The following is a 25,487-nucleotide window of genomic DNA, read 5'->3' on the forward strand; positions in this document are numbered from 1 at the left end:
GAAAATGTTAGCCTGATTCTGGCACTGGAGGAAAAGTCATCAAAGTCAGCCAAACTTCATGCCCTTGGAACCATAAATGAATGTGCACAATTGCTTAGCCGTCTATAGCATATTTGTTCATGGGCTTAGAAAATGGAAATGAATATCCGGCATTGAAAGCATCACTTGAACTGAAAAAGGAAACACTAGCATTGAAAAATATATCTGAAAAAGTTGTATTGGCACTGAAAACACAGGCAGTATTTTTTTTCTTTTTTCTTTTTTTTTGTGTATTTTGATGTGTTTTCACTGAAAACCTTTTTTTTTTGTCTGTCTATTTTCAATGACACTTCTTTAACGCCCTCAGTTTTTTTTTTCACTGTGTTTCAATGCCAACGTTTTCAGTTCAAGTCTAGTTGTCGGTGTTTTTGTTGAGATATTTTATCAGTAGCGGACTGATTAACCACCATTGCCATTTGTAGCTCAACACTGACATGACATTTCATGTCATGCCAGTCGGTGGTGATTACAAGGCAACATATTTGAAATTTCTTTGAAATTACCCACAAATAACCACAATCATTACCTCTAAATTTATTGAAAAAATAACTCCAATGTCATTTCATAACAACACTCTGCATTTTCCAACAAGCTGTTAATGAGTAGCTGGTAATTGCATTTATACTTTTTCAGGAAACTTCCAATTGGTTTCGACTTAACTCCTGCTAATCATGCCACTTTAATTTCCAACTAGTTTCAGTCTAACTTCCCATCAGCAGGCCACTAAATTGAAGTGCGTTGTTGCAGCCTAATTTCCAGCTAGTTTCTGGCAAGCCATTAACATTTTCTCATCTTGATGCATGGCCTTACATATGAATAATTGAGATGCGGAGTACAGTAATGTAAGACAAATAAGTCATGGAGGGCATTTGTCCAAGTGTGGTTTATTTACGAAAACTGTGTTTATTACATGACTGAACTGCAGTATTTAGCCCTAAATTTATCTTTTTTTTTTTTTTTACAACTCTAGTACAAGTCTATTCACAGGACCCACCTAACAGAAACATACATTTTCATGTGGGCCTTCATTAATTACAAAATTCCTCGAGTGTCTCCAAAAATAAAAAATACAGATTGATGACTGAGAGATAAATAGATAAATACACAAAAAATCTAATCCAACTCAATCAGCCAATAAATAAATAGAACAATAAATAACATTCAAAACATCTTTGGCCAAACTCGGGCCACTTCATTGTCCCCACAGAGTTGACATTGGTCTTGGTAGATGGTAGATGCCTCAGCCAGTCAGAGCACAATATGCTGACTGAAATAGCTTAACCCATGGGGACCTAAGAAACAACACTGGATATGTGGCATGAAATAGCAAGTGAAAGAACAATTATATTGAGGCACTTTTAAGGATGTTCTAGGAAATGACAACATTTCCATGTGTATGCGTATTCCCCAAGAGGAAACAAAATGTAAGACAAGAAACAACATTCAATTGAAAGGTCATTGAATGGCTGCTCTGCTCATCCAGTCATGTTATCATAGATTCCCTCCTTTTTTTGTTTTTTTTTTACAATTTTGGGACTGAGCATGGTAAAAAGTACCACATAAAATAGAAAACAGTGAGCTGGAAAAAGATGAAAACAGATAACATGGAAAGAAAACAATGGTAAAACATTGTGTGTCGCCAACCAAAAGAACATTGTTACATATTTGCTTTTTGAGTCTGTGAATAACATCAATGTGTGTTCTCCGTGGTGGTTGAGTCCGACTGAGTCTCTGACTGCTCCCCAAATATCCCTGCCAGTGTCTTAAAGCGGGGCCCCCACTCGTTAAGGTAATCATAGTCCTCCTCAAGGTCCATGGCAAGGGAGTCGATGGAGCTGAGCGACTCGGCCACAGAGCCGTTGCCCTCGTAAGCGTACGTGGCAAGGGAGTCGTAGGGTGGGGCTGAGTTGTCCATGTCATGCTCTTTCAGACGCTGGTTGATGAAATCTCGGATGTCGGCGCTGTCCTGAGAGACAGGCGGCCTTGGACCTCTCTTCAGCTCAGGTTTGACGTCCCTGCGGAAGAGGTTCTCTTTGACAACCTTGGGATTGCGGAGCGTCCCCATGTCAAATGCATGCGTGTCCTCCTCCCCACCTCCTTCATCGTCGTAGTGGATGACATTATCCCGGATGTCCTCTTTGGATGACATGAGGGTTTCCTTCTTCTTCTGCCGTCTCAAGCCCACGTAGAGGACAACGATCACTGGGGGAACAAACCAAGAAAAACTTAAATATCTATATATAAAAAAATAAATGCTTGTTTTGAGACGATTTTGACTTTGTCACAGCTGGCTCTAGGCCATGACAAAAAGAGAGATGCACCGTTTCAAAGGAATAACAAAGTATGTTTATTTAACATAACCATAAGAATAAATCAGGCAAAACGATAACATGGGGTATGACAGTCAGTAAGATCAGTAGTGTAGGATGGGCATGCGTGGTGAGTGTAGGGTGTGTAGGCGTTGTCAGGTGCATAAAAAGGAACAAAAAGAGCAACTAAAACTAAGGCTGCCACATCACCCAGGGAGACAGGCGTCTATCTGGGAGGAGAGAGAGACACACAATGAATGAGAAACCGCTTAAATAGTAAACCAGATCACTGGGCCCAGGTGTCTTCAGTTACCAGATTGCCAGGCTGGCCCAGCCCACTGCCAACCAGCAACCAACGCCAGACCCCACTGGCAAACACCAGCAGGGGTCGCCACACTAAACACAAGTCAGATTATTTGATTTTTACTTGAAAAGAAATCTTAAAATTAGTTGGTTCCTATGGTTTTGAATAAGTAGAAAATGCAGCTTTTTAGGTCAAATTACTCGCTACAGCACAGATAAACGTAAAATACACTGAATATCATTCTTAATTTTTGCACGGTCTCAGAACAAATATGCTCAAATTCGATCAGCGTGTTTCCTGGAAGGGATTTCAACCCACGACCTTTGAACTGGAAGTCATGTACCCCTAACCAGTGTGCCAAGATTGTTACACTTGGTTAGATCTTGAGTTTTTGCACTACATTCATTGTGATAATTTGCTTCTCAAGCAAATCAACATTTTAATTACAAAAACTCTTTTTTTTGGCCCATGTCTTCAAAAGTAATGATATTACAGTAAGCTTCTGTACTTGTTTAGTGCTAATTAGCAAATGTTAGCATGCTTGCACAGTAAACTAAGATGTTGAACATAAAAATGTAATTTTTTTTTTTTTTGCATTGTTATTGTTAGTATTTTGCCATGCAGATGTTGAAACATTATGGCTCTGCATTTCAGTAATTTACACATTTGGTTTAAACGTAACCTTTTTTCAGCAGCACAACAAAGTCCCATTTCACTGAGATAAATAGACAATTCTTGCTTGTTTCTTTGGTAGAGTTGTGTAATTAGCTATTTTTGACAAGAAATGAGCCAAATATACTTAGCAACATTCTGAGTTTTTGCAGTGCATTTAAATGATGTAGGTAAAACCTGCCTCACACTGAGATAAAGTAAATTAAATCCCATTGGAACTAAGGTTATGAGAAACACAGACATTTAAAACAGTTTCCATTCAAATGCGGCCCAGTTTCAACCCAAATGTCTAGTTGTATTGTGACCTCCGATTCCATGCCTGTAATGACAATTGCCTTTGTGGTTTAAAGCAAATAATGCGTGCTGGCAGCAAACACTGTTGGGTGAAACTGTACCGTGGAGAATACACCCAGAGCAGAGGTTTACTGTTGTAGCACGCAACCCTTAAGAGGTTGGATGAGCTTCTGCACGTTCAGACCCTTGGTGCTGCAGTGTGATTTTCAACATGTTACAATAAATTTCCTTCTCTCTCTTTCTCCTGTCAGTGCAATCTGTCTCCTTCTGTGTCCCTCTCTCTGTCTACTCAGTGAAAAATGCAGTAAAATATGTTTTTTTCCTCCTGGGTCTTCAATATACAGTTGCATATAGGAGGAAGAGCGATGGGCAGAATAAAACTGAAATCATTCATGTAAAAGAGTCCAATAAATACATTCAGAGTGAAAAGGAAGCCTTAAGTAGGTCTCTTCCTTTCATCCTCGTTATATCTCACTTCCTTTCTGCCTCCCTTCACTCCCGAGCGATTTCTATCTGCCTGTGTTATAGTGTGCCAGCTCCCCCCAGTGGCGCCTACGCAGACTTCAACAACAGTCGGTCATTATAGGACACACTGGTTGAACACAGCCTTGTCACTGTGTGCGCAGACAATCCACATCAGTTTGAGAGGTAAACAGCAATGCAGATGAAAGTCTCTGTGCTGGACTTTTAAATTTACCTCATCATTTCTCTTCACAGGACAACTAGGTCATCCTAACAAATCCTGCACAGGAGCTAAGTGGCTCTATGGAAATGCTCTCAGTGTGAGTTCTGATTCTCTCTGCCACTTTCCTTCTCAGGGACAGCATGACAGCTTGGCGTCAGCCTCAGCCTTGGGGGCTAGTGGACTCGGAGCTTTGAAGCCATTCTTCTCAGATGAAGTGAACACGGAGACACAGCTCTGCAGCACACCACTAGAAACGACTGTTCCCTCACATATGAAACAATGAAACTCGAGCTGATATTCCACATGAATACATTCATGAAGGTAATAAAAAGGGATTTATGATGAGTCATAGCAGGAATTTGACAGCGGATTCCTTGTTTGACAGGGTATTAGAGAGATATAGCAAAATGTAAATACAGCTCAATTCAGAGGTCACGGCTACCCTCAACTTCCACTGTAAAATAGGAACTTCCTTAACAACCCACCATCCCATATTCATAATTCAGAAAATGATGCCATAAACCTACATTTACTTCCTCCCCACTATGTAGATGAGTTTGGGGATTAATAGCAGAGAATTAAGGGGGAGTTTTACAACCATGACCTTGTGTGAAATGTAAAAGCTGTAGCCTGGGAAGCAGCCACAGGGCAGCGAGATTGGATTTAGTTTATAGAGCTAAGCTTCCCTCCCCGCAATCTTGAACGTCTCATTGAATGACCAAATTCATACGGGGTTCTATAATTAACTGCGGACACTCCTGGAGTGAGGCCAGACTAAGTCTGAGGGTCAGCTCAGCATGTTTGGAGCCAGGTGATGTTGAAAAATGGCAAATAATTTAAACAGATCTGGAGGTTTAGGGGCACATTTGTATTCTAGGTGTGAAACTTAGAGTCTTACAATAATCTCTAACTTTGACATTTGAAGCTAATCATATTTAAAACTTCACCAGGAAAGATTTTAAAGGTAAAACTACTACTGACCTGTCGATTTAAATCTAAATGAGACACTGCAGATTTGCTGGTTTTGACTAAGTAAGGTTGGGATTGAGGTATCGACATTTGGATGAAAGTTACTGAGTTTTATTCCAAACTTCAGTAGTTTTCAGCCAGGGAGATATTTTCCCATGTTTTGGTATCTAAATGACTAATGGGGACAACAAGTTTTTTAATTGGTCCAGTACTGACAGAAACTGCTGATGTTAGATGTGAAAATATTCTGGCTCTACACGCTGATTCCCCGCTGCTTCTCTGATGTTGACACTCCCTCTCGCTCCACTCCCGATATTTCCCAAATTTAATGTGATGAATAAAGGGGTTTATACCAGCCAAACCAGAGATGGTGATTGCTGGAACAATGGAAAGATGAACCACATAGTTTTTTGCTGAGTTTTTTTGTCCTGTCATGTTTGAAGAAAGTGTGTTTAACGTTCATAAAATTACTGTTTCTGCGAATGGAGTCTGGTGGCTTTGGCGAGAGCGATAGGGACCGTTTCTGGTGAAAACAAAAAGGATTTAATGCTTTAACAAAAAGATCTATCTCCGTAGGAATCCTTTCCATAATGTTGTCGGACACTTAGAATAACAATTTGAGCCTGTCAGTTGCAAAACAAGCACTTTAGGAACTTTGAAGGTGTGAAATTGGAGAGATTGGAAAGAATGGAGAGAGATTACATTGCAGCCCGTTTTGCGGCTGCCGGCTGCAGCCGTCTCGCTCAATACTGGACCAATTTCAAAAATTGTTGTCCCCATTAGTCACTTAGACACAAAGGCATGGGAAAATAGGGTCCAGGTTGAAAAATACCCAAGTTACCCTTGAGAAGAAAGACCAAATTACTTACAGTGGTTAAAACAATTGTCATATTTTCCACCAATACCACCAAAAGATACATTTAAAGTCTTAAAAATCACTATCTTTCCTGTCAGGGAGCTGCCAAAATGTGAGGTTACCTTGTGCTGAGGTTTTTTTAAGATTAGGGCTGTAGCAATATGGCAGCACACACAACAAATCCCGTTTACTTTATTGTTATCAATGACTCTGTGCTAAAATGAAGACTGTTTACAAGCCAGAAGACAACAGGTCTCACCTAACAGGATGATGATACATAGAAGGATGGCGATTAGAGCTCCTGTGCTGAGACCCACGGGGAGAAAGATGGCCTCTGCACTGCAAGTTAGCAGGGAACCATCTGATTCACAGCCGCATACACGGATGGTCAGGGTGCCTGTGCTGCTCTTGGGTGGATAGCCATTATCTTCAATCACCACAGGAAGGAAGTAAATCTCCTGCAAGCGTCGTCTGAAGCCACCCCGCTTTGTCACAATTCCGGCTGTGTTGTCTGGAAGAAGGGGAAAAAAAGGAGAAGTTTTGCAATCGACCGAGAAGAAATCTTCAAAACAGCCGTTGACTTTTTTTGAAAGAGTGTGTGCTCGTAGATTAAAAGAATCGTCCAAATGTGAACAGAAAGGCCTGAAGTAGTGGAGACAGTGCTTATTCCTTGATCTGTGCAGGTTAGACAGTGTTCGGACCAAAGCAGAAGAAAATATTTCACCCAGCATCAATCAGACAATCCTTGGAGCTACATTACAAGTCTGGAGGTCCAAGTATGAGAAGATATATAAAACTTTTCAATGTCTGATAACTCTTTACGTTTGATATCAAATCCTCTCTGAATGTGATGAGAAGCTACAATGTATCAAAGAGTTCGTCTTATCAAAGCCCTCGCCATTTTACACCGCTTACTTTAGAAGCTGATAGAGCCTAACCACACCCACTACATCATTCCCTGAAACATTGCAAAGCGTTTCCTGTCTACCTTCGCTGTGAGAACTGTTGGGATCTGTTGTTATTTTGTTATCTCTTTGTGCAGGCAGCATCACTCTGGAGAAACAGCAGATTAGCAACGAGAGATAATGCGTGAGAAAAAAAATAAAAACACACAAAGGGAACAACTTGGGGAGACAGCCGGAGGTGTGAGGACGGCGAGTGGAATAGAGGTCGACAATGTATACGAGGGAGAGGGAACGTGTCAGGTTGGACCTGCCTGGTTCTGTCTGCTACAGCCAGACTGTCTGACCCCTGTCAAGCTGGGTTTGTTCCGCTGACGGAGCCCGGCACTTTTTCCTGACAGGAGGTCAGGCATTTTAGCACACCTTGCATGTTGTGCACAACCGTGATTCTGTTTGTGCCCCCTCTCCCTCTCTTGCTGAAGCTGTCCGAGGTGCCCGTGGTGCTTGTATTTTTCTGTCCCTGCCTATCAGATCTCACTCTGTGTCTGGAGAGCTCGCTCGCAGGGCCTCTGGCAGCCAGGAAACTGCAAGACGCTGTGTCCAAAAGGTAAAACTGGATCAGAGGTTCAGACCTGGGCTTGTCAAGGATGGTGAATGCATTCGTTTCCCTGGCCTCATCCTGCCACGTCCCACTTTTCATTACCCGTCTTTCTGGTTAGACTTCAAAGGGCTCGGCCAGTGCACACTGCAGTGTCATATACTCCCTTATCATAAGACAACGTCTCGCTGCATGTACTTTAGTTATTTTTAGCAGTGAGACATGACACTCTTAAACTAAATAATAACTGATCTTGAGAAGGTGGTTGTCCTAATTCCAAACTAACTAGTTGCATCTAGAGATTGGAGGGAAGCTATTGAGATATATTATTATTATTATTATTATTATTATTATTATTATTATTAAGGTATACATAACAGTTGGATTGTGGGCAGTATTTCATTTAAAATACATTTTTTTAAAAATCTCTGCAACACTATGTGTGATTCAGACTTGAGCAATTATTTAACTGAGCAGTTACTTTGGTATACTGTATTTAGACTGTAAATATTGTTATTTATTACCTATTTCAGTATCATTCAATATTATCTACATTGCTGTTATAGTGTAGCATAAGGCACACATCTTTAGTTTTCATGTGTCATAGTTTAATTCACATACATTTACTCTATATTTTTATGTTTTACATATTTTTATTCAGTGATGAAATGCACATGTACTCAAGCACTTAACATAGTGCAATTGTGAGATACTTGTTCCGCTACATTTTGGAGGTAAATATGGGACTTTTACTTGAGTAACTAGTTACTTTGCAGACTGCATGCTGCATCAGAGCCAACGTAGCGTATTTTAAAGTACAAGAACATTGATTGCAATCATCAGAAAAATACTGAATATTGGATCTTATCGACCCACCAGTACATATGATGTTAACATCCGTATAAATTACTTTTACTTGTATTTTTGATACTTAAGTACATTTCATATCAGATCAGACTTCTGCTCAAGTACTTTCTGTATGGGTGACTTTCACTTTCACCAAAATATCTTTACATTTACTCAAGTAAGATTTTTGGGGTAATTGTTCAATATTGCTCTCAGCTCTTATTCTCTATTTCATATTTTTCTTATAATTTCTATATTTGTGGCACATCCATTCTCAATTAATAAAGTATTTCTGATTCTGAAATGTAATTAATAATGGTTCTATTTGTTGGATTGTTTGCCCCCAAATTCAGCTGTTGTCATTATTATACTATAAATTGATTTTCTTATCACTATCAAGGCCACTTTTCATATCATTTACCAATCTGTTAAAACTGTTTGTGTAATCTCACAAATGACTTCTCTTTCTTCCTTTGAAGTGATCAATTTACCATCTGCTTTCTTTCTAGGGAAGTCTAATTGATCGCAGGCGCCATTTCATCATCATTCATATTGCTAAACTGTAATCATTTGTCAAGGTATAAATGCTGAGAGTGAATGCTGCGAGTTTCCATAGTTTAAAAGACGGAGCTGCATAAACTGTGATCATAGGCGATACCTCCTCAGGCTATATAGTCAGAAATCATTCTGCTGTGTCTCACTTGTACTGATTTATCATGTCACAGAACAGAGGGTGTTGTCAGAATACAAGAACACTTACTTCCAAAGTCCCGGATGGTGAAGTTCTTGTTTTTTACGTCGTCCTTTGGTGATTTGAAGGAGAACTGTTGTCCAGAAGTGGGTAGATCCTGGTCTCTTGCACTAAAGGTTTGAATCACCTGTTGAAAAAGGAAACAAAAGTAAAAATCTGACAGAAATCAAAGTGTACTAATACGTTTTAGCTAACGTTATACTTTTCTGTGTGGAAATTTGGATTTCCCCAGATTGAGGGTTTTGTTTTGAGTAGTTATGTTCCGTCTTTAATGGAAATTAAACTCCTACAGGTCGGATTGTTCTGGCAGAAAATGTGAAATTATTCAGCATTGAGCAGAAGTGTCAGACCTGTCAGTCTTTTAACAAGGCAGTGATTTGTTCTCTCTAGAAGTTTTGGATACAGTCGCTGAACACTTGATTGATAACTGACATTTCTAGCTCAGCTCACCTCATATAGTGTGATGGATTAAGTTCATTCATAATGCCGGAGCTTGTTCAATGTTCATGAAGTGAAAACAGTGATTTTGCAGTATATTGTATTTATATTACAGAGCATATTCCAAGAGCACAGGACCAAAAAACCCTGCAATGAAACAAGAAACAGGCACCATTTTGAACAATCCAACACCTCTTGCTCCACTTCAATGACTTATGTGAATATGTGAAAATGTGTTTACTGAACAACAGCCAAGCCAAGCAGCCACTAACTTCTCTGTATTTCCACTCTGCTAGACACAGACTGCGGACTCAGCCACCTCTGTACCAGACTGCTGACGACTTTATACTTTCTTCAATCCCCCTGAACGTCTCTGAGCTTTGTCTGAAAGCGGCTGTCCTGCCAGCCCAGCTGCGCTACCTGGACTGCTCTCCCTCACCACCCACAGGGCTTGACCTGAAGCAGACCTGATGCCTCAGCCTCGGCTCACCCACACGGAGAAACCACTAATCAGCCCTCCTGCCCTGTTATATCAGCTCAAATGTGTTGCTTCCCCCCTCTCACTATTTGAATAAGATTCCCTCCAGGGGAGTAAACCTGACACCAGGTGTGATGAGAGCTCTGTTGTGCTCCCCACAGCAGCTGTACACTTCACACTATTGATTCCCAGCAACCAAATTAGCTCAGTGATGAATAAATCTAAAGCTGCAACCAACAATCACTTTCACTTGCATGCAATCTATCAATCTTTTTTTCCAGTATTGTCAGAAATAATTACTTATGTCCATCAAACCTAAACACAGCCCAGAGTGATTTATGTTTTGCAGGGTGTCCTGGTGGAAGATCAGTAAAGTCGCATAAAATTAAGCTGCAGTGTCACTGGCTTGATTCAAGCCACAGACCTCTGTTGCATGCCCGTCTCCCCTTGCATTTCCTGGGCAATTATAAGTGTCCTTAAAAGGGCAGTAAAACCTCAAAATGTTATGTTGTTGAAAAATAGTCTCAACAGTCAATCGCCCCCTTGGCATCCCCATCATCAAATTAAAGGCTGCAAAGTGCCCTCTTGGATACCCTTATGGTAGATAAAACATATAAAATGCCCTTTCAGTAGAGAAAACATGGTGAAGTGCCCTCTCTTCACTACAAATATATCACTAATTTCTGCGCACTGGTGCCGCACCACATACAGCTTGTGCCCTTTTTATTGTTTTCGCCCCTGCCCCTCAAACATCCACCACTGTTTTCAACTAAACTTCTGCCGATATCTCACAAATTGCTCCTCTAACTTAAATGACAAAGTATCAGAACTATCAATAACTAATTATCTGTAGATTGACCAAATGATTAATCAGCCGTTTGTTTCATCTCCAATAAAAACAATACAATGAGGACTGATAAAATTACATTTCCTTCCTGTAGCGTCAGAACACCTCAGTTAAACTTATATAATATAAACATAAGTTTTGGATATTTTTTGTCAATTTCTGAAATTGCTTAGTGATTTTTGTATGTAACGTGATCTGTAACGATTCTTTAAATGCTGTTCATCAGCAACAAACAATACTGAATGAGTGAAAATACTGAATTTATATAATATATAGTATATAGTATATTAAACTGGCTGTCCTTAGCTTCAATGGTAAACATCCATATTTGTCACCAGCTTTGAAAAGGTTGGTTTTATTTCCTAATTACACCCTTTATTCTAATCTCTCGTGTAAAAAATGCTCCTTTTCTTGGACTTGAGTGCCTCCCACCCCTCTCTATCATAAGTGGAGCTGTGTGAGCTGCTGTAACTGCTTATTACCGCGTCCTATTGTATATGTTAAATGGCTTTAAGTGTATTCTGCTTTTGCACTCAGCTGCATTGTAAGTCAAGCTAGATAAGAGTGTCGGCTAAATGCTGTAAATGTAAATGTAATTATTCCGGCATAACCAACTGAGTAAGAGGATAGCATTTCAATGTGGCATTATAAAAGAGCAAAGGAAATACATTGAAGAAAGAGGGACACATAATAGCACTGGCTGTCTTAAGTATATCTAATAAGTCAAACTCTGCAGTAGTAAATAAGCTTGTTTTATGATTCCTTTGTGGCTGCTTTTTCTCATTTCACACTCCACCAGTTGACTGATCAGGTCTCTGAGAATAGTTAATATTAAAATAAGGAAACTACTAGTCCATTACTTTGCCACTGCCCTGACCAGTTTTATTTGCAAATCTAAGTTTAAGGTCCGAGGCCACACATTTACATGAAAATAGCCAGTCGCTTCTCTTGCTCAGCTACATCCTGCTTACTGATTATTTTACATGGGAAGTTGTGCCACAGTGTGAAGCACTCCAAAACGAGCAGTTTGTATGTTTTTCAGCTGTGCGAGCGCAGATAATCATCAAGAGAGACGTGTGATGGATTTTACAAGAGAGGATCTGCAATTCTTTATCATCCACCAGCTGTGCACAGCACCTGGTGGAATCATGCTGTGGAAACAGTGGAGGAGAGTGTATATACTGCACTGGAGGGCAACGCAGGCAGGGGGGGAGAATAGGTGGGAAAACAGAAGATTAAAAGCAGGAGATAAAAGTCAGGGAGTAAAGAAGAGGAGAGAAGAGGGTAGGCCATAATGTTTGCAGCTGATCTGAATATCAATCCAGTGTTGTAAAAAGTACCTGAAAGTCATACTTTTGTTAAGATACCATGCGAAAATATTACTTTTAAGTCATCAGTACAAATAGTACTGAATCAAAGTATCTAGTATTAAATGTACTGAATTACTTTTCTGGCAGTAAATCTACTTAAGTATCAAAAGTACAAGTTAAGTAAATTAAACATATACTGTATTTACATTTATGTATACAGGGCTCCAGGGTGCAACTGTGTAAACATTTGCATTTGAACAAATATTACTATATAAACATTTTTTCTGTATATTAGATTGTTTATATCAATCAATGGTTTGTATAATACCTCAATAATATTTTGGGTTGATGTATTCAGTCTGTCAAGCTGTCATGGTTTGGGTTTTTTGTCATTTGTCATTTTTTCCATTCCTGTTTTATTTAGGTGATTATACCCTCATGTGTCATATTTCACTTTCTGCCTCTTCAATTTGTCTGTTTGTTGTTTTTTGCTGCCTGCCTTTTTTCATTCTTGTATTTTGGGCTCACTTGGATTACAGCTCACTTTATTAAAGCTCCCCTTTTGTTCTGCCCGCCTCTGCGTGTTTGCGTTCGGCTCCTATTTTCATATCCGTGACGCACTTTAAACAGCAGAACTTTAACTTAACTTTTAAAACATCTGAGCTTATTGCAATCTCCTATTGCATGTGCTGTGATTTAAATAAAGAAAAACATCTATATGCACCTTTATTCCTGTTCTGAATGAAAATGTATAATTGGCTGCACCTAAGTAATGTGCTGGTGCACCTTAATGAAAACGTTAGCAAACCAGTACAGCCAGTGTAGAAAGTTAGTCTGGAGCCCTGGTATATACTGTATATTATGGGTTGACCAATTATTGGCCTGGCCGATATCGGATCCAAAATTCAGCATTTTTTTGATTATCAGAATAATTATTTTCTGTAATCTGATTGCTGAAACAATAAGAAAAATGCTCTCATTTGGTTCTCGTAACTGGAGTCAAAGGTCCTGGACCTCCAAGCTGCAGTTTAAAGGCTTCTCCCAGCACCTGTGGTCTTTCCTCTCTCCACTTCCAGCCAGACTGCCAGCATTTCTATTTCTGTGTCTTTTAAACTCTTTGTTGCTGGTGGTTCTTAAGAGTTGGGAGGAAGGGAGTCTCATTTTCATGGTGCGCCAGGGTTTCCCCTCAGTCCGGCTTGTAACACCTGTTTTTTTCAATGTATTTCTCTGCAACTGTTGCACAAGATTTTAATTTATCCTCGGAAGAGCAATATGCTGATTGGATTATAGGTATAGCAAGTTAAGGATCGCAATCCTTTATGGTTTAATTTGTGAAAGTATCACAAATTGTGAAGAACGGTGTGGGTTCCAGGGCAGAAGCTGTGCAAGTGAGTGTAAAGATCTGTTGATCCTTAAAGCCCCTGAAAACGTGGTCTCAGATACTAAGTACTTCTATGTAGCTTTAAAATATTTATGATTAAAAAACTGTAGCCAATGCATACAGTAAAAGTTTGGAAAGCATCTGTATTTATTATTTATCAAGCGTGTAACCCAGCTACTGTTTCATCAGGACTGAGTGGATGTGGTTTGAGCAGATTTGATTGACAGTGCCCTCGTAAACTAAAAGGAATACACAACTGTTATTGAATTTTGATTTGAAAAATTCTTAAATACCACCTGGTGGATTTACTGTACGTACATGAAGTCAAACCTAGCCTTTCACTAGAAGAGAAGAGCACAGATAGAATCTGAGATCTCTCAAGTGAAATAATATAAATATTGGCAGAACATTTTGCATTCATGTCGGATGCCCTCGTAGTCAGCAGCTGATTGAAAGAAAAGGTTGTCAGGGCGCCTTTTTCAAAGTGTTTAGATTCAATCTTGAAGGCTGAAAACATGGCAAAAATCACTGGCAACTTCATGTTAGCAAGACAGTGTTGCCTTCAAATGCAGGGCATAGCCGTTGTTTTGATTGCAACAGGCCTAAGGACCCGGGAAAACATCCTCAGCGTGATGAGGAGTCTACAGCAATTTGATAGACTGCCAAAGACGCTGTTCCCTCCGAACGCTAACCGCATATAGATGCTGGTTAATGGGCTAATTTACAGGCACAGGTGGTTTACAATGCGCACAGGCAAATTCTCCACTGCATCTCAAATACATCATCTGAAATGTACTCTAGGTTGCTGATATGCAAAGCACTGCTGCGCTTTATGATTGCCTCTCGAGCTGAATCGAACTCTATGACACAATCAGTTCGAGATTTAGATTCACACACTGTGCTGAAGGGCTCTCTGCAAACTCCCTTGAAATAAAAAGGTTTTATCCAAGTGACCTTGAGTAAAATACTGGAAATCGACCTACTGTCTGATATCAATGTGAGAGGTAAATGAGTGTATTTACTACAGCGATATGCAGCTCGGAAAGGCAAACAGTGGCACTAAATTTTATCATCCATGTGCTGTAAAATCACAGTTTTTTTCTGACTAAGTTTAAACAGCAACTCTCTCATTTCATATTCAATTTATCACCTTGAGATGGTTTTCAGCAAACACCTAAAAGCCATTATCAGGAAAAGCAACACCCCACTCAACAGCTGTCGACTCACTGAAAGATCAACACTTCTCAACACCACAACATTTGCTGCGTTCAGTGCCAGGAGCTCATCACATGTGCACATAATGAGGCAGGGAAGGGAGGAAAATGTGAACGTACCTGCCCCACTTTGGCATTTTCGCACACAAAGGTCTCATAAGGGCTGGCGAGCTCAGGGGGGAACTCGTTGATGTCCAACACGTGGACAGTGACGGCCACCCGGCTGGTCAGAACTGGACTGTCTGGAGAGGAAAACACAACGAAACAAAGTGTTTAAATAGAGCAGACATGTGAACTCAGGACTGGATAAAATACACTGGGAGTTTTTATTTCACAGCACTGACATCATGTGGATACCTACAGTACTACCATCATATTTTGGGGCAGAAGCATAAAGGTTTATCACTGTTGCTGTGGGATGGCCAAGTGGTTAAAGACCACCAAGTGGTGCAAGTGTCCAGTCTGAGTGTCCTTGAGCAGATGCTAAACCGCCTAGCTGCTCGCCCACTGGTTAAATACCTCTGCTGGAGAACCATTCATGTGTCTGGAACATGCTGGTGCATAAATTGCGCCCTGACGCTGCTATTTTATGACGCTTTTGATTGATGATGAAAAGGAGAATTAAATAAAAACACACAGTTAAAAGCATCCCATGCGCTGCCTACAAATAAAGCATGCCTCGCCTCATGGAATACGGCTCTATGGAGAGAATATTTCCATTGCAGGCTTAGATTCTGTTATGGGTTTTAGCTATAAGATGTGCGGCTCATATTAATTATAGTGTGAAAGCCCCCTTGAGAGGGACTAACTTGAATCCAGGGTTGTTTGTTACAATGTTTCCTCGCTGCAGGGGCACCACGGGGAAATGTTCTTTTTGTGTGAAAGCCCAAGTAAGGTAAACTTTATGGATTTGATGCGGGAATAGGCTTTGCTCTGCAGTAGGGGGGCTTAGTGTGTGCTTGTTTGTGTGAGTGCCTGTGCAGGGGCGCGTAGGTGCGTAGGCTTGTGTGTAGGTAGGTGGTTTAGAAGGATGCAAGAGGGGGGGGATCTGTAGAGTGGTCTCAAGGGGATTGGAGACGCAGCCACAGCTCAGTTAGTAACCTGTCTCTGACCTTGATGGAAAAAGCAATCTTCCAACCAAGGTAAAAATGACACCAAGAGTGGGATTTGCTGCAGTGCACTGTCTGAACTACTAACATTGATGCTCACCCAGCAAAAATACTGATCTTTTCGGTCATCGGGTTGCTCAATTCTTTGGCCTCTAAAAGTTTGAAGAACCTCGAATCGTCTGCATCGATGAAAATCTGCTTTCAAAACTTCTTCTGGTAACAAAATAGCATAATTTCCTCTTCATCTCTTCCTAAAAAAACTCATCACCATAACTGTTGACTGACTCTCAGCATGTCATCAGTGATATATCTTACAGCCCACTAGATGGAGCAATGGTACAGTGGTTATATTGAAATCTGTCTAGTGTCAGCATTTCAGCCAAGTAACAAAATGCTCTATTTATTTTACTGAAGCAGAATCCTGTATTGCTACAGAATGCTTGGGCAGTCAGCCATAAAGTTGTCTGCTTTATACTGCTTTTCTACTGGATATTACTTTTTTAATTAAGCTCATTTTAATAATAAAAAAAAAAAACCTCAATCTTTGCAAGCAATCAACCACAAATCTATAAAAAAAAATGGGCTACAAAACAGAGACAGAAACATTCCCTGTGGATAGTCATGTAGAAAGTGCAACTGTGGACAGAATTAAAGTAAGCAAACTCAAAACTGCATGATGGTTGTACACTTTATTGCTGTAAACGAATAGAAAGTGTGCCTCCTCACCGCTTCCTGCCAAGGTTATTATTGCATTTAATAGATCTTCCCCTTTCTTTGACTCCTAAAAAATTGCCACTGGGCTTAAATGCCAAAAAGCAAACCGTTAATCTAGCCCCGGCTCTTATTTAGCACGCCTTCTGCTGTGTACTGTGTCTCAGGAGAGCAGCAGACACTGCTCTCATTTTGCTGCATGACTGCGGTGTCTGGCAATGACCGGACAAATCTCCCAGGCTTTGTGACGTGAAAAGTCTTCAACTCAGGTGTTGTGCTAATCGTTGCAGCGGAAAAGTACCTTTTATTCAAAAGGGATGTCATTCAACAACTCAAAATGTTGGATATTTTGCTCAGAGTTATTGTAACGGGGAATAAAAGGTGTGGGTGGACAAATGCGAGAAACATATTAGCAGGAAGGACACACAGTAGAAGCAGAAACGGGTCAAATAGGAAGGTCTGCAATAATTTAGTGTTTATTGAAAACTGCTGTGAGGCTGCTCAAGAGAGTCAGAGCGCTTTTTTTTCTGTGCATGACCTCATACAATACATTATTTCTATGGGCATTGAAGGTATCTTGCTTCAGAATTTATCGCTGTTCTTCATGGTTTAAAACCCGAGTAAGAGACAGACAACATCCCGCTGATGATAATGGAATGCATCGCAGAGGAGCCATAACAGCTATCCAATACCCAGAACACAAAGTTCTGCCAAATCTCACTCAAGGTCACAAACACATTTGAACTCACGAGTGGGGACACAAACTCCGGGGTGCTGGGTTTATCTCTTTCCCTTCTGCACCAGTACAACCGTCCCCATCATTTATTTTAGACGTTGTTTTCTGGAGCTGAATTTTTGTCTCCACTCTCTCTCACGGTGAAAATAGTCTCCAAAGGAGCATCGGGGAACCCAGAGAGGGCAAAGGGCTGGATCAGAGGCTGATAGGAAAGGAATGAAAGGCAAGTGGGCGATGGTAAGATGTGCAGGAAAATGCTGCTCCAATCCTGTATAGTCGCACTGAACATGTACCGCGCTTGTAAAACTCCCATCTTCCTCCTACTCCCTCCTCCCACCACCGTATACCCTTTCAGTCCTCCTCATCCTCCAGTTCCTTGACACTTCTGCACAAAAGCCACACAAAGAAACGCACGCACACACATTGAAAACAGAATTAGCATGTCACTGCCATGACCTTGAGGGGAAGTGAGTAATATCAGTTTCCAAGGCGACAATGACTCAAGTTTTAACAGCCCATATTTCACAGTCTGTCCTAATGAATATACAGCGTGGGTAATTTTGATTGAGCACCAGCCTGCCTCTGGGATAATGACTTTGACGGTTCTTAGCAGATTTGATGACTTGATGACGATGGATTTGCTTATTTATCCGGAAATTTGCTCCACTTCCTTCATAAAAACATAATTAGCTTGATGACATGTCTTAAAGCCACAGCCACGCATTACTTCACCCTTTTCTCGCTGCATCTGCTTGCTGTAAAAACTCCAGAGGGTTCACATTTTACTGCGGTGTAAGTAAAAGTTGACTCTGGCAAGAAGAGCTCCCTTCCAATGCCAATGTCATCAAATGTGTTAAAAAAAGGACAGTTAAAAATGAAAACAGAGTTAAAGCGAGTACGCTGGAGGAGACAATGTCCTGGAGATACATCCCGCCGGGAGAGCCATCATGGTTTATAGTCACCTATAAACCTTTCCAGCAAAATGGGATTGAGTATTGACTTGAGTAAAAGCGTGTTAAATCCTTCACACAGATTATGGCGGGGGAAGGACAACGGCACCTGCATGAATCACGATCGATCTCGTTGTCATACTTACTAAGTTTGGTCGCCACGATGGAGATATTGTGCTGGGCGATGCTCTCCCTGTCGAGGAGTTCGTTCGTGGAAATGGTCCCCTCTACTGGATCAATGTCAAAGTAGCTGTCCAAGTCACTCTTCCAGTCAATGGAATACCTGAAAGAAAATGTTTGTTTAATGGCATCCATTTCCAACATAAACCAGAGAATTAAACCCCACTGATTTCCCCTCTGGGCTCATGTATATGAGTTAGGTGTAATATAATGTTGGCGTAGCCTTCATTACTCATTCTGAATGGTCATTTCCAGAAAATGTGCTGAGGATCGCATATACTTTCCAATCTTGTAATGGGGCACATGTACTTTGGCCATGCTGAGCAAACGCTTTTCTTGTGAGCATAAATGAATTTTAGGCACAGTTGAAACCGTATCAATCTCTCCCGGCCGATGAACAACAAAGGCATGAAATGTTGGTCTGGTGTCTGAGAACAGAGGATACGGCGTCCTCTCTGAGAAATACATCTCTGGTCTTGCTCAGACGCTCTGAATGCAAACTATGAAACACAAAAGAGATCTGAAACCAAACGGCATGCCACTGACAGCGCCATTCATCATGCCATGCTATTTGATCTTAAAAGGCTATTTTTCATTAATAATTTTGTGATCGTCGGAGCAGTTCCCACAGGAGAAAATATGTTGCTGTCTTTCATTCCCCCCCCCTGCTTCACAGGGAGGTCAAAGGTCAGGGGTTCAGTGCCTTGCTCGTAGGCACTTCCGCAGGAGAGATGCTTAATTTCTCTTGGGCTTGATCTTGGACTTGCCACATGAAGGACAGCTTCTCTGGGCCACCATTCTGCTTTTTTTTCTCTTCCATGGCAATCTATTTGATCTTAAAAGGGTATTTCTCATTAATATTTATCATGCTTGTTTTTCTACACTGTAGAGCCTCAAACTGGACTCGACTCACTCATTAAGAGAAATGGGCCTATCGTTCATTCAAACCCCGAAGTCTTTCACTGTAATGAGAATAATAACAGAACCATTTCAGTGTAGTTTGCCTTTTTTTTACAAGCTTTGGTTCCTTCAAATTTTCAGTTTCAGTTTTGATTTGTCCACGTCCTCTCTTTAACTGTGTGTTGCATGCAGCCTTGAAGTGAACATGATCGTGTCAAAATAGTTTAGAGTGAGTCTCTTTGATAAATATTACAGCCAAACCCCCATCAAGAGTTCAAAAGATCAATGGGTTGCAATTTTTCCCTCAGGGCAAAACGTTTTTTTTTTTCTTCTTTTTTTTGGGGTGGGGTATTATTTGAGTCAAGCTGCGGCTAAAGCATACGTTTCACATTCAGTGTGGCCCAGAGGTTAGAGAAAACGCCTCATCACCAGAATATTATGAGCGTTTTGAAATTCTCTTGACCAAAACAACAAACCCCCCGCCAGCGCATATCTTGCAATCTGTCAATATAAATGGCAAAAAAATGCTTCAAAAACTACATTTTCTTTTTTGTATTCATGTGAGATAGAAAACATCAAAAATGACTTGTAATTGCTACAATCTCTGCGTTATCATTAAGGAGAATGGAGCTCATCAACAGCTGTGAGAAAGAAAAGACAGATCTAAAGAGTCTACTTAAGCTCGACTTGGTGCTGAGAGGTGTAGATATGAAAATTAATTACGGCCGTTATCTCCGTCTTTGAACTGCTGTGATGTTAACTCAATCCGGCGAACATCACACACAAAACACACAGTAATTTAAGAAAGAGGCACATTTGTGTTTATTCTCCACAGGGATTGATTTTTTTTAAGAGTTTACAGTTTTACCCTCTAAAGTTCATGAGCAACGTGACTCATTGGCGTCTTGTGATTTGTGGTATTACCATTTTAAACAGAAGCCAAAAGTGCACTCTTTCGAACTCATTCTAACTTTAGGCAGTTCTTTAGAATCGACCGACAATGAAGAATTCATGATGCCCTTTTGTTTCCCCAGCTACAGATAACTCAGCTCCATACTGCTAAACAGCAGAAACAGTTGAGTCTAAAGTCTAAAAGCATAATTCCCTATGCATGATGGGTCATTGGGTCTATTGTTTTGAAGTGAAGAATGCAAGGCTGCTCTCTGAAGACACACAAATGAACAATGTCAGCTGTGGTATCGATGAATATTTAAAGTGCCGGAGACAAAGTGGAGATCCCTAGAATAGAGGGCATAAGCTTTTTGTTGTAAAAAATCTCTGCTTTTTTTTTTGTTGTTTCTGTAATAAAATATTCATAATAAAACAACTTCTTCACATGCAACAGGTGTTTTTGCCGTTTGTGTTGCACTCAAGCGATACATCTTCCGAGAACCATTACCACAAAGCAATATGCTCGAGCCAAAAGAAGCCACTGTAATAGATTTTTAAGAAAATGGTTCTCATACATTTTTAAGAATGCACTTCTTTTGTCTTTTCCAGTTATGATCTATTGTTATCTAGCACTCAAGTTTTATGTTAGAATGCAGGATAGTGTGTATGTGTGGTTGTGGGTGCGTAGAAAAACAGAGAGACTGACAGAAAAGGGAAAGACTCGTCTGTCAGAACTATAAAAGTGAGCAGTGATGGTTTAATGTCCCGCCTGATAATTACCGAGGAGAGACTGGCAGTCTACAGTAAAAAATGTAAATTATAAAATTATTTAGTATCCTGTAGTTTTTGGGGAAAAAAATACATGCAGTAAATTTAGTTTGACAAGGATTATTTTTTTGTTTTATAACCAAGGGAAATTGAAATATAAGGAATTCATTGTTTTGATTTAATTCAATACAGAAAAAGGTTGAATTAATATTCATGCTGTGCTTCTGTGAGGCTAAACTGATACACTGCGTACATGTTTTATCAGCTGTCATGTTCAAAAATGTTTTTGTTTGTTTCTGTTTGTCAGTGATTGATCTGTAACTGCAAACTGCCTTTGTATAGTCCAAAGACCTGCTCATTTGTTCTGATCCGACCCAAAACTTCTAGATATCGTAACACGTGTTACTCTCAGCATTAATTAAATACTGAAGTACGGCTAATTTAGGATGTCGGTAAAGATAAAAGAGGACAGCTTCCTCTGTGTAACGGAGCCCATTTTAATTACAGCCCTGAAAGTTGTGCAAAAGGAACGCTGACATATACTTAACACATCCTCTTCTTTTTCCTCTCAATATGACTTATCAATCTATCAAACATCTGCACATTGTTATGTTTATTCACATCAACACAAGAATAAGGACAACCATAGAATTCATTGAAGTGGCATCAGTGAAATTATGGCAATTAATTCAATAAATACAGTCAAATAATATGATCTAAGAAAGACCTCTCCCTAGAAGTATCTAACAACAGCTTTGAACAACTGCATCCAACTGCATAGAAACCCATGGCCACTCTACTCAGAAAAAACTTTTTAAAATGGTGATGCTCTGTAATGGTCAAAAGAAGGTGCCATAAGGGTGATCTTTTATATTTATGTCCTTGTAATAAGCATTACTTAATGGTTGATAAGGCCCTTGTAAGTCCTTTATAAGATACTTATTGACATTAATGATATCCTAACAGTGTAAATAATAGCATCATAATGTTTATTGTTGGAAGATAAAAAAATATTAACACCAATAAGAAACTTGTTGACAGTTTATAAATGCTTTAGAACATTAATGAAAGCCTTATGAGTTTCTTATAATTGTTTTTTATAGCACTACAAACACATTTATTAAGTTTAACTAAAACTTAAATACTTAATAATTACCTATTATATCATTGTTAAACCTTTTTAAGCCTTTTTCTTCTTCAAAAGATTAATATGTGCTTTATTATGCGTTCATTAGCAGATAGCAAATGTTAATAAGCAGCTATTAAGGACTTATAAGGGCCTTATTACTGATAAATGAATGCTTATTATGAGGACTACTCACATTGAAGTGAGTACATATACAGTAGAAAAATAAACTGGACATTAGTGGGATTAATGTCCAGCTGCAGAACAGTAGCAGTAGTCCAGTGAATTTAGAATAAAAGTATTTAAAATTAAAAAGCAGTACTGGGATGTTGGCAGTTTTGTGGAGGTCCTGTGTGTGAAGATTTTTGTGTTATGTTAATATATACATGTTACATGTTAATGTGCTTATCCTGTCATGTCTTGTAATATGCTTAGTTGTGTCTTGTCTTGTCTCAATTGTTCGGTCTTGCAACACAAACAAATTAAAATAGATAAAATTAAAATAAAAAAATAAAATAAAAACAATCTTAATCTATAATCAATAAAACTTTTATCAGGTCAAATAATAATAACAATAATAATAATAATACTATTAACATGTTCAGATATTGCATGTACAGATATTGAAATATGGGACCACCAGTGATGTTATAATATTGTTTCTGTCACATCACCAACACGCACTGAAGAGAAGATGCTCACATGATTTTACATGACAATGTCAAATGTTCTACATAGATTGATTAGTCCTCAAACTGATGAGTAAAACTGACAATACTCTCAAGATTAAAGCCATGATGACATTGATGAATGGAGACTTGAGACATTGATGAATGGATTAGAGTTCTAAAACCTTCAATTACTGGCTGCAGGATCACAGTACTTCTCCCTTTAGCTCTTTTATCCCTGCAGGAGTTACGAGGGATATTTGGTTTCAATGCTAAAGCCTTTCAAGATGAAGATGTGCATTTAGATCCAGGGCTACTTTATTCACATTCACTTAGATTTTGACATTCTGAATAATCTAAAAATGACCTACATTAGACTTCATTGAATGGTAAGAATTTCCAAACTGGGTCAGACTGACATGCAGTGTCTTTCTTTACTTTTATAATGGCCAGTATCTACAGTGATGTTATTTTACTATCTGTGCAGCAATTTAATAAAGACAATGTCAGACATGAGTTGGTCTCTCTATACCATACGTTATCTTCTGAATACTTCGGAGGAGAACTGAAGGTTCATTCATGGATTGCAGTCAGTCCATATCTTCAAATTTGATCGAAAATCTGTGAAAGTAGTCTGATGTCCCTTTAAGTACCATGACGATTGGGAATTTGAACAAATAAAACTAAAACACTGACCAATCATCATTTCTGGTGAAATTTGCAGCTACTTTCGATCATTTTTGAAAAACATCCATTTCGATACAACACCAAAGTTCAACACAATGTTGTGAAACTTGCTGGAAAGTGCATATTGTTTCAGACAGAAGAGTTGAACTTTACCTGACTGGGCTGCTGCTGGCATCTAAATCCTGTGCCGTCACCGCTCCAATGATGGTGCCTGCAGGCGTGTCCTCATACACATCCATCACATAGGAGGGCTTATTGAACACCGGGGGCTCGTCCACATCCAAAACGTTAATCTTCACTGTTGCTGTGTCTTTGAAAGCCCCAAAGCTTTGAAATCGTGGGTCCAGATGAGCGTTGGAGGCATCTACCTTAAAGGTGTAAGCTTTCTTGGTTTCAAAGTCCAGCGGCTGTGGAAAACAGAGAAGAGTACAGTTAAAGTTACTTTAACTGCAGTTTATTTTCACATCGTGATCCTGTCATGGTGTCATGATCTAGAATGTGTCAGCTGTAATTTACGCCCTCTGTGGTGTTCGTCAGAACGAGCTAAGAGCACTTGAAGAGATGCAGTAACTGAACATGAGCATCAGTGTTGACACCAAGTTTGCCCTCAGTTCATCTTTATTTCACTCGAGCTTTTTCAAGGATGAGTAACTCCTGGTGAATGCCAACAGCAACCTCCGTACACCCAACACATTTCAGTATTTCAGTGATTTGAATGTTTAGTTTGTGTCGCATTGTTCTCACCTGAAAAGAAGAACTTACAATCTATTTCAAGTGTATTTACACTGAACACTTGCAAATGACATGGTATTACAAAGTGCAAACCGTACTTTGGAGTTTTGTTTTTACATTATTTAAAGGGTAACTCCACCAATTTTACACATTAAAGTGTGTTTAACAGGTCTTGGGGAGTATGACTGCATATGTGAAAAAAGCAGTATAAAGCCTTTTGTTGGCTCCAGGGGAAGCTGCATGTAATTTGATAAATTGCCTCAAGTGATGTCACTCAGATGCTACTGTAAGTTGCATTGTGGGTAATGTAGAAGCCAGGTTTTGAAAAGGAATAAAAAAGGTGATATCTCTGGATATGTTGTATCAATTTCAATCTTTTGTTTTCAAACTGTCCATAATGAGTCCAACTGTCATGGTCCGGAGTTTTAGTTTTGTGGTTTCCTGTTTTATGTTGAAAGTTTATAGTCATGTGTCATGCTTTACTCTCCACTTTCTGTCATTGTCTGTTTCCCACCCTTTTACAAGCTCAAACTGTCTTCCATTAGTTTATCACTGTGTGTATTTAAGTCTGTGTTTTCCCTAAACTCTTTGTTGGTTCCTCTGTTTTCATCCCAAGTCTCTGCGTGTCTTGTCTGTTCCCTGGTCCTGTCTTCCCACTGTGCTTTACCTGCTTTTGCTGCCTGTGTTATACTGGTTTGTACTTTGTTTTTGGTCTGTACTTAGTTTAGCTTGCTTGTGGATTACTCCTGTATTGCTGCAAGCCTTTTTGCTTGCCTTTTGTTTTGGATTTTGAATGTTATGTACTTTGATTTTCCAAAAACTGACGCAGGATGAAAACAGACCTACCAACAAGAGTGAGTGGAGAACATAGGCTTAAATACACAGGGAGGAATTAACTAATGGAAGAGTGTGAGCAGGAAAAAAGGTCAGGAAACAGACAGAGAAAGGAAGGGCAAAGTAGAACATGACACATCAGGATAAACTTAAACATAAAACAGGAAATCACAAAAATAAAACTCTTTAACCATGTTATAGGAGTGTAATGCTGGAGGAATGGACTGCTTCTCAAAACCTGGGGCCCACATGACCCACAATGCAACTAAGCCACTGAGTGACATTACTGGAGATTACATGCA

The 25,487-nt window shown here is 39.7% G+C and overlaps 1 protein-coding gene across 3 annotated transcripts in view; it reads right to left on the minus strand.

Annotated features, from left to right (window-relative positions):
- Positions 1 to 949: 949 nt before the first annotated feature.
- The window catches only part of LOC141014487 (cadherin-12-like), a 57,050-nt gene continuing 32,512 nt past the window's right edge, over positions 950 to 25,487 (minus strand). For all 3 annotated transcript variants that reach the window (XM_073488300.1, XM_073488301.1, XM_073488302.1), the window contains exons 6-11: positions 23,773 to 24,026; positions 18,546 to 18,682; positions 15,014 to 15,135; positions 9,235 to 9,352; positions 6,388 to 6,639; positions 950 to 2,241 (exon numbers count right to left, since the gene is read on the minus strand). In XM_073488300.1, coding sequence (XP_073344401.1) covers positions 1,730 to 2,241; positions 6,388 to 6,639; positions 9,235 to 9,352; positions 15,014 to 15,135; positions 18,546 to 18,682; positions 23,773 to 24,026 — 1,395 coding nt within the window. In that variant the 3' untranslated portion in view covers positions 950 to 1,729. The remainder of the gene's footprint in view (positions 2,242 to 6,387; positions 6,640 to 9,234; positions 9,353 to 15,013; positions 15,136 to 18,545; positions 18,683 to 23,772; positions 24,027 to 25,487) is intronic.

The sequence above is a fragment of the Pagrus major genome, chromosome 19 (assembly GCF_040436345.1).
Source record: "Pagrus major chromosome 19, Pma_NU_1.0".
NCBI classification, from domain to species: Eukaryota; Metazoa; Chordata; class Actinopteri; order Spariformes; family Sparidae; genus Pagrus; species Pagrus major.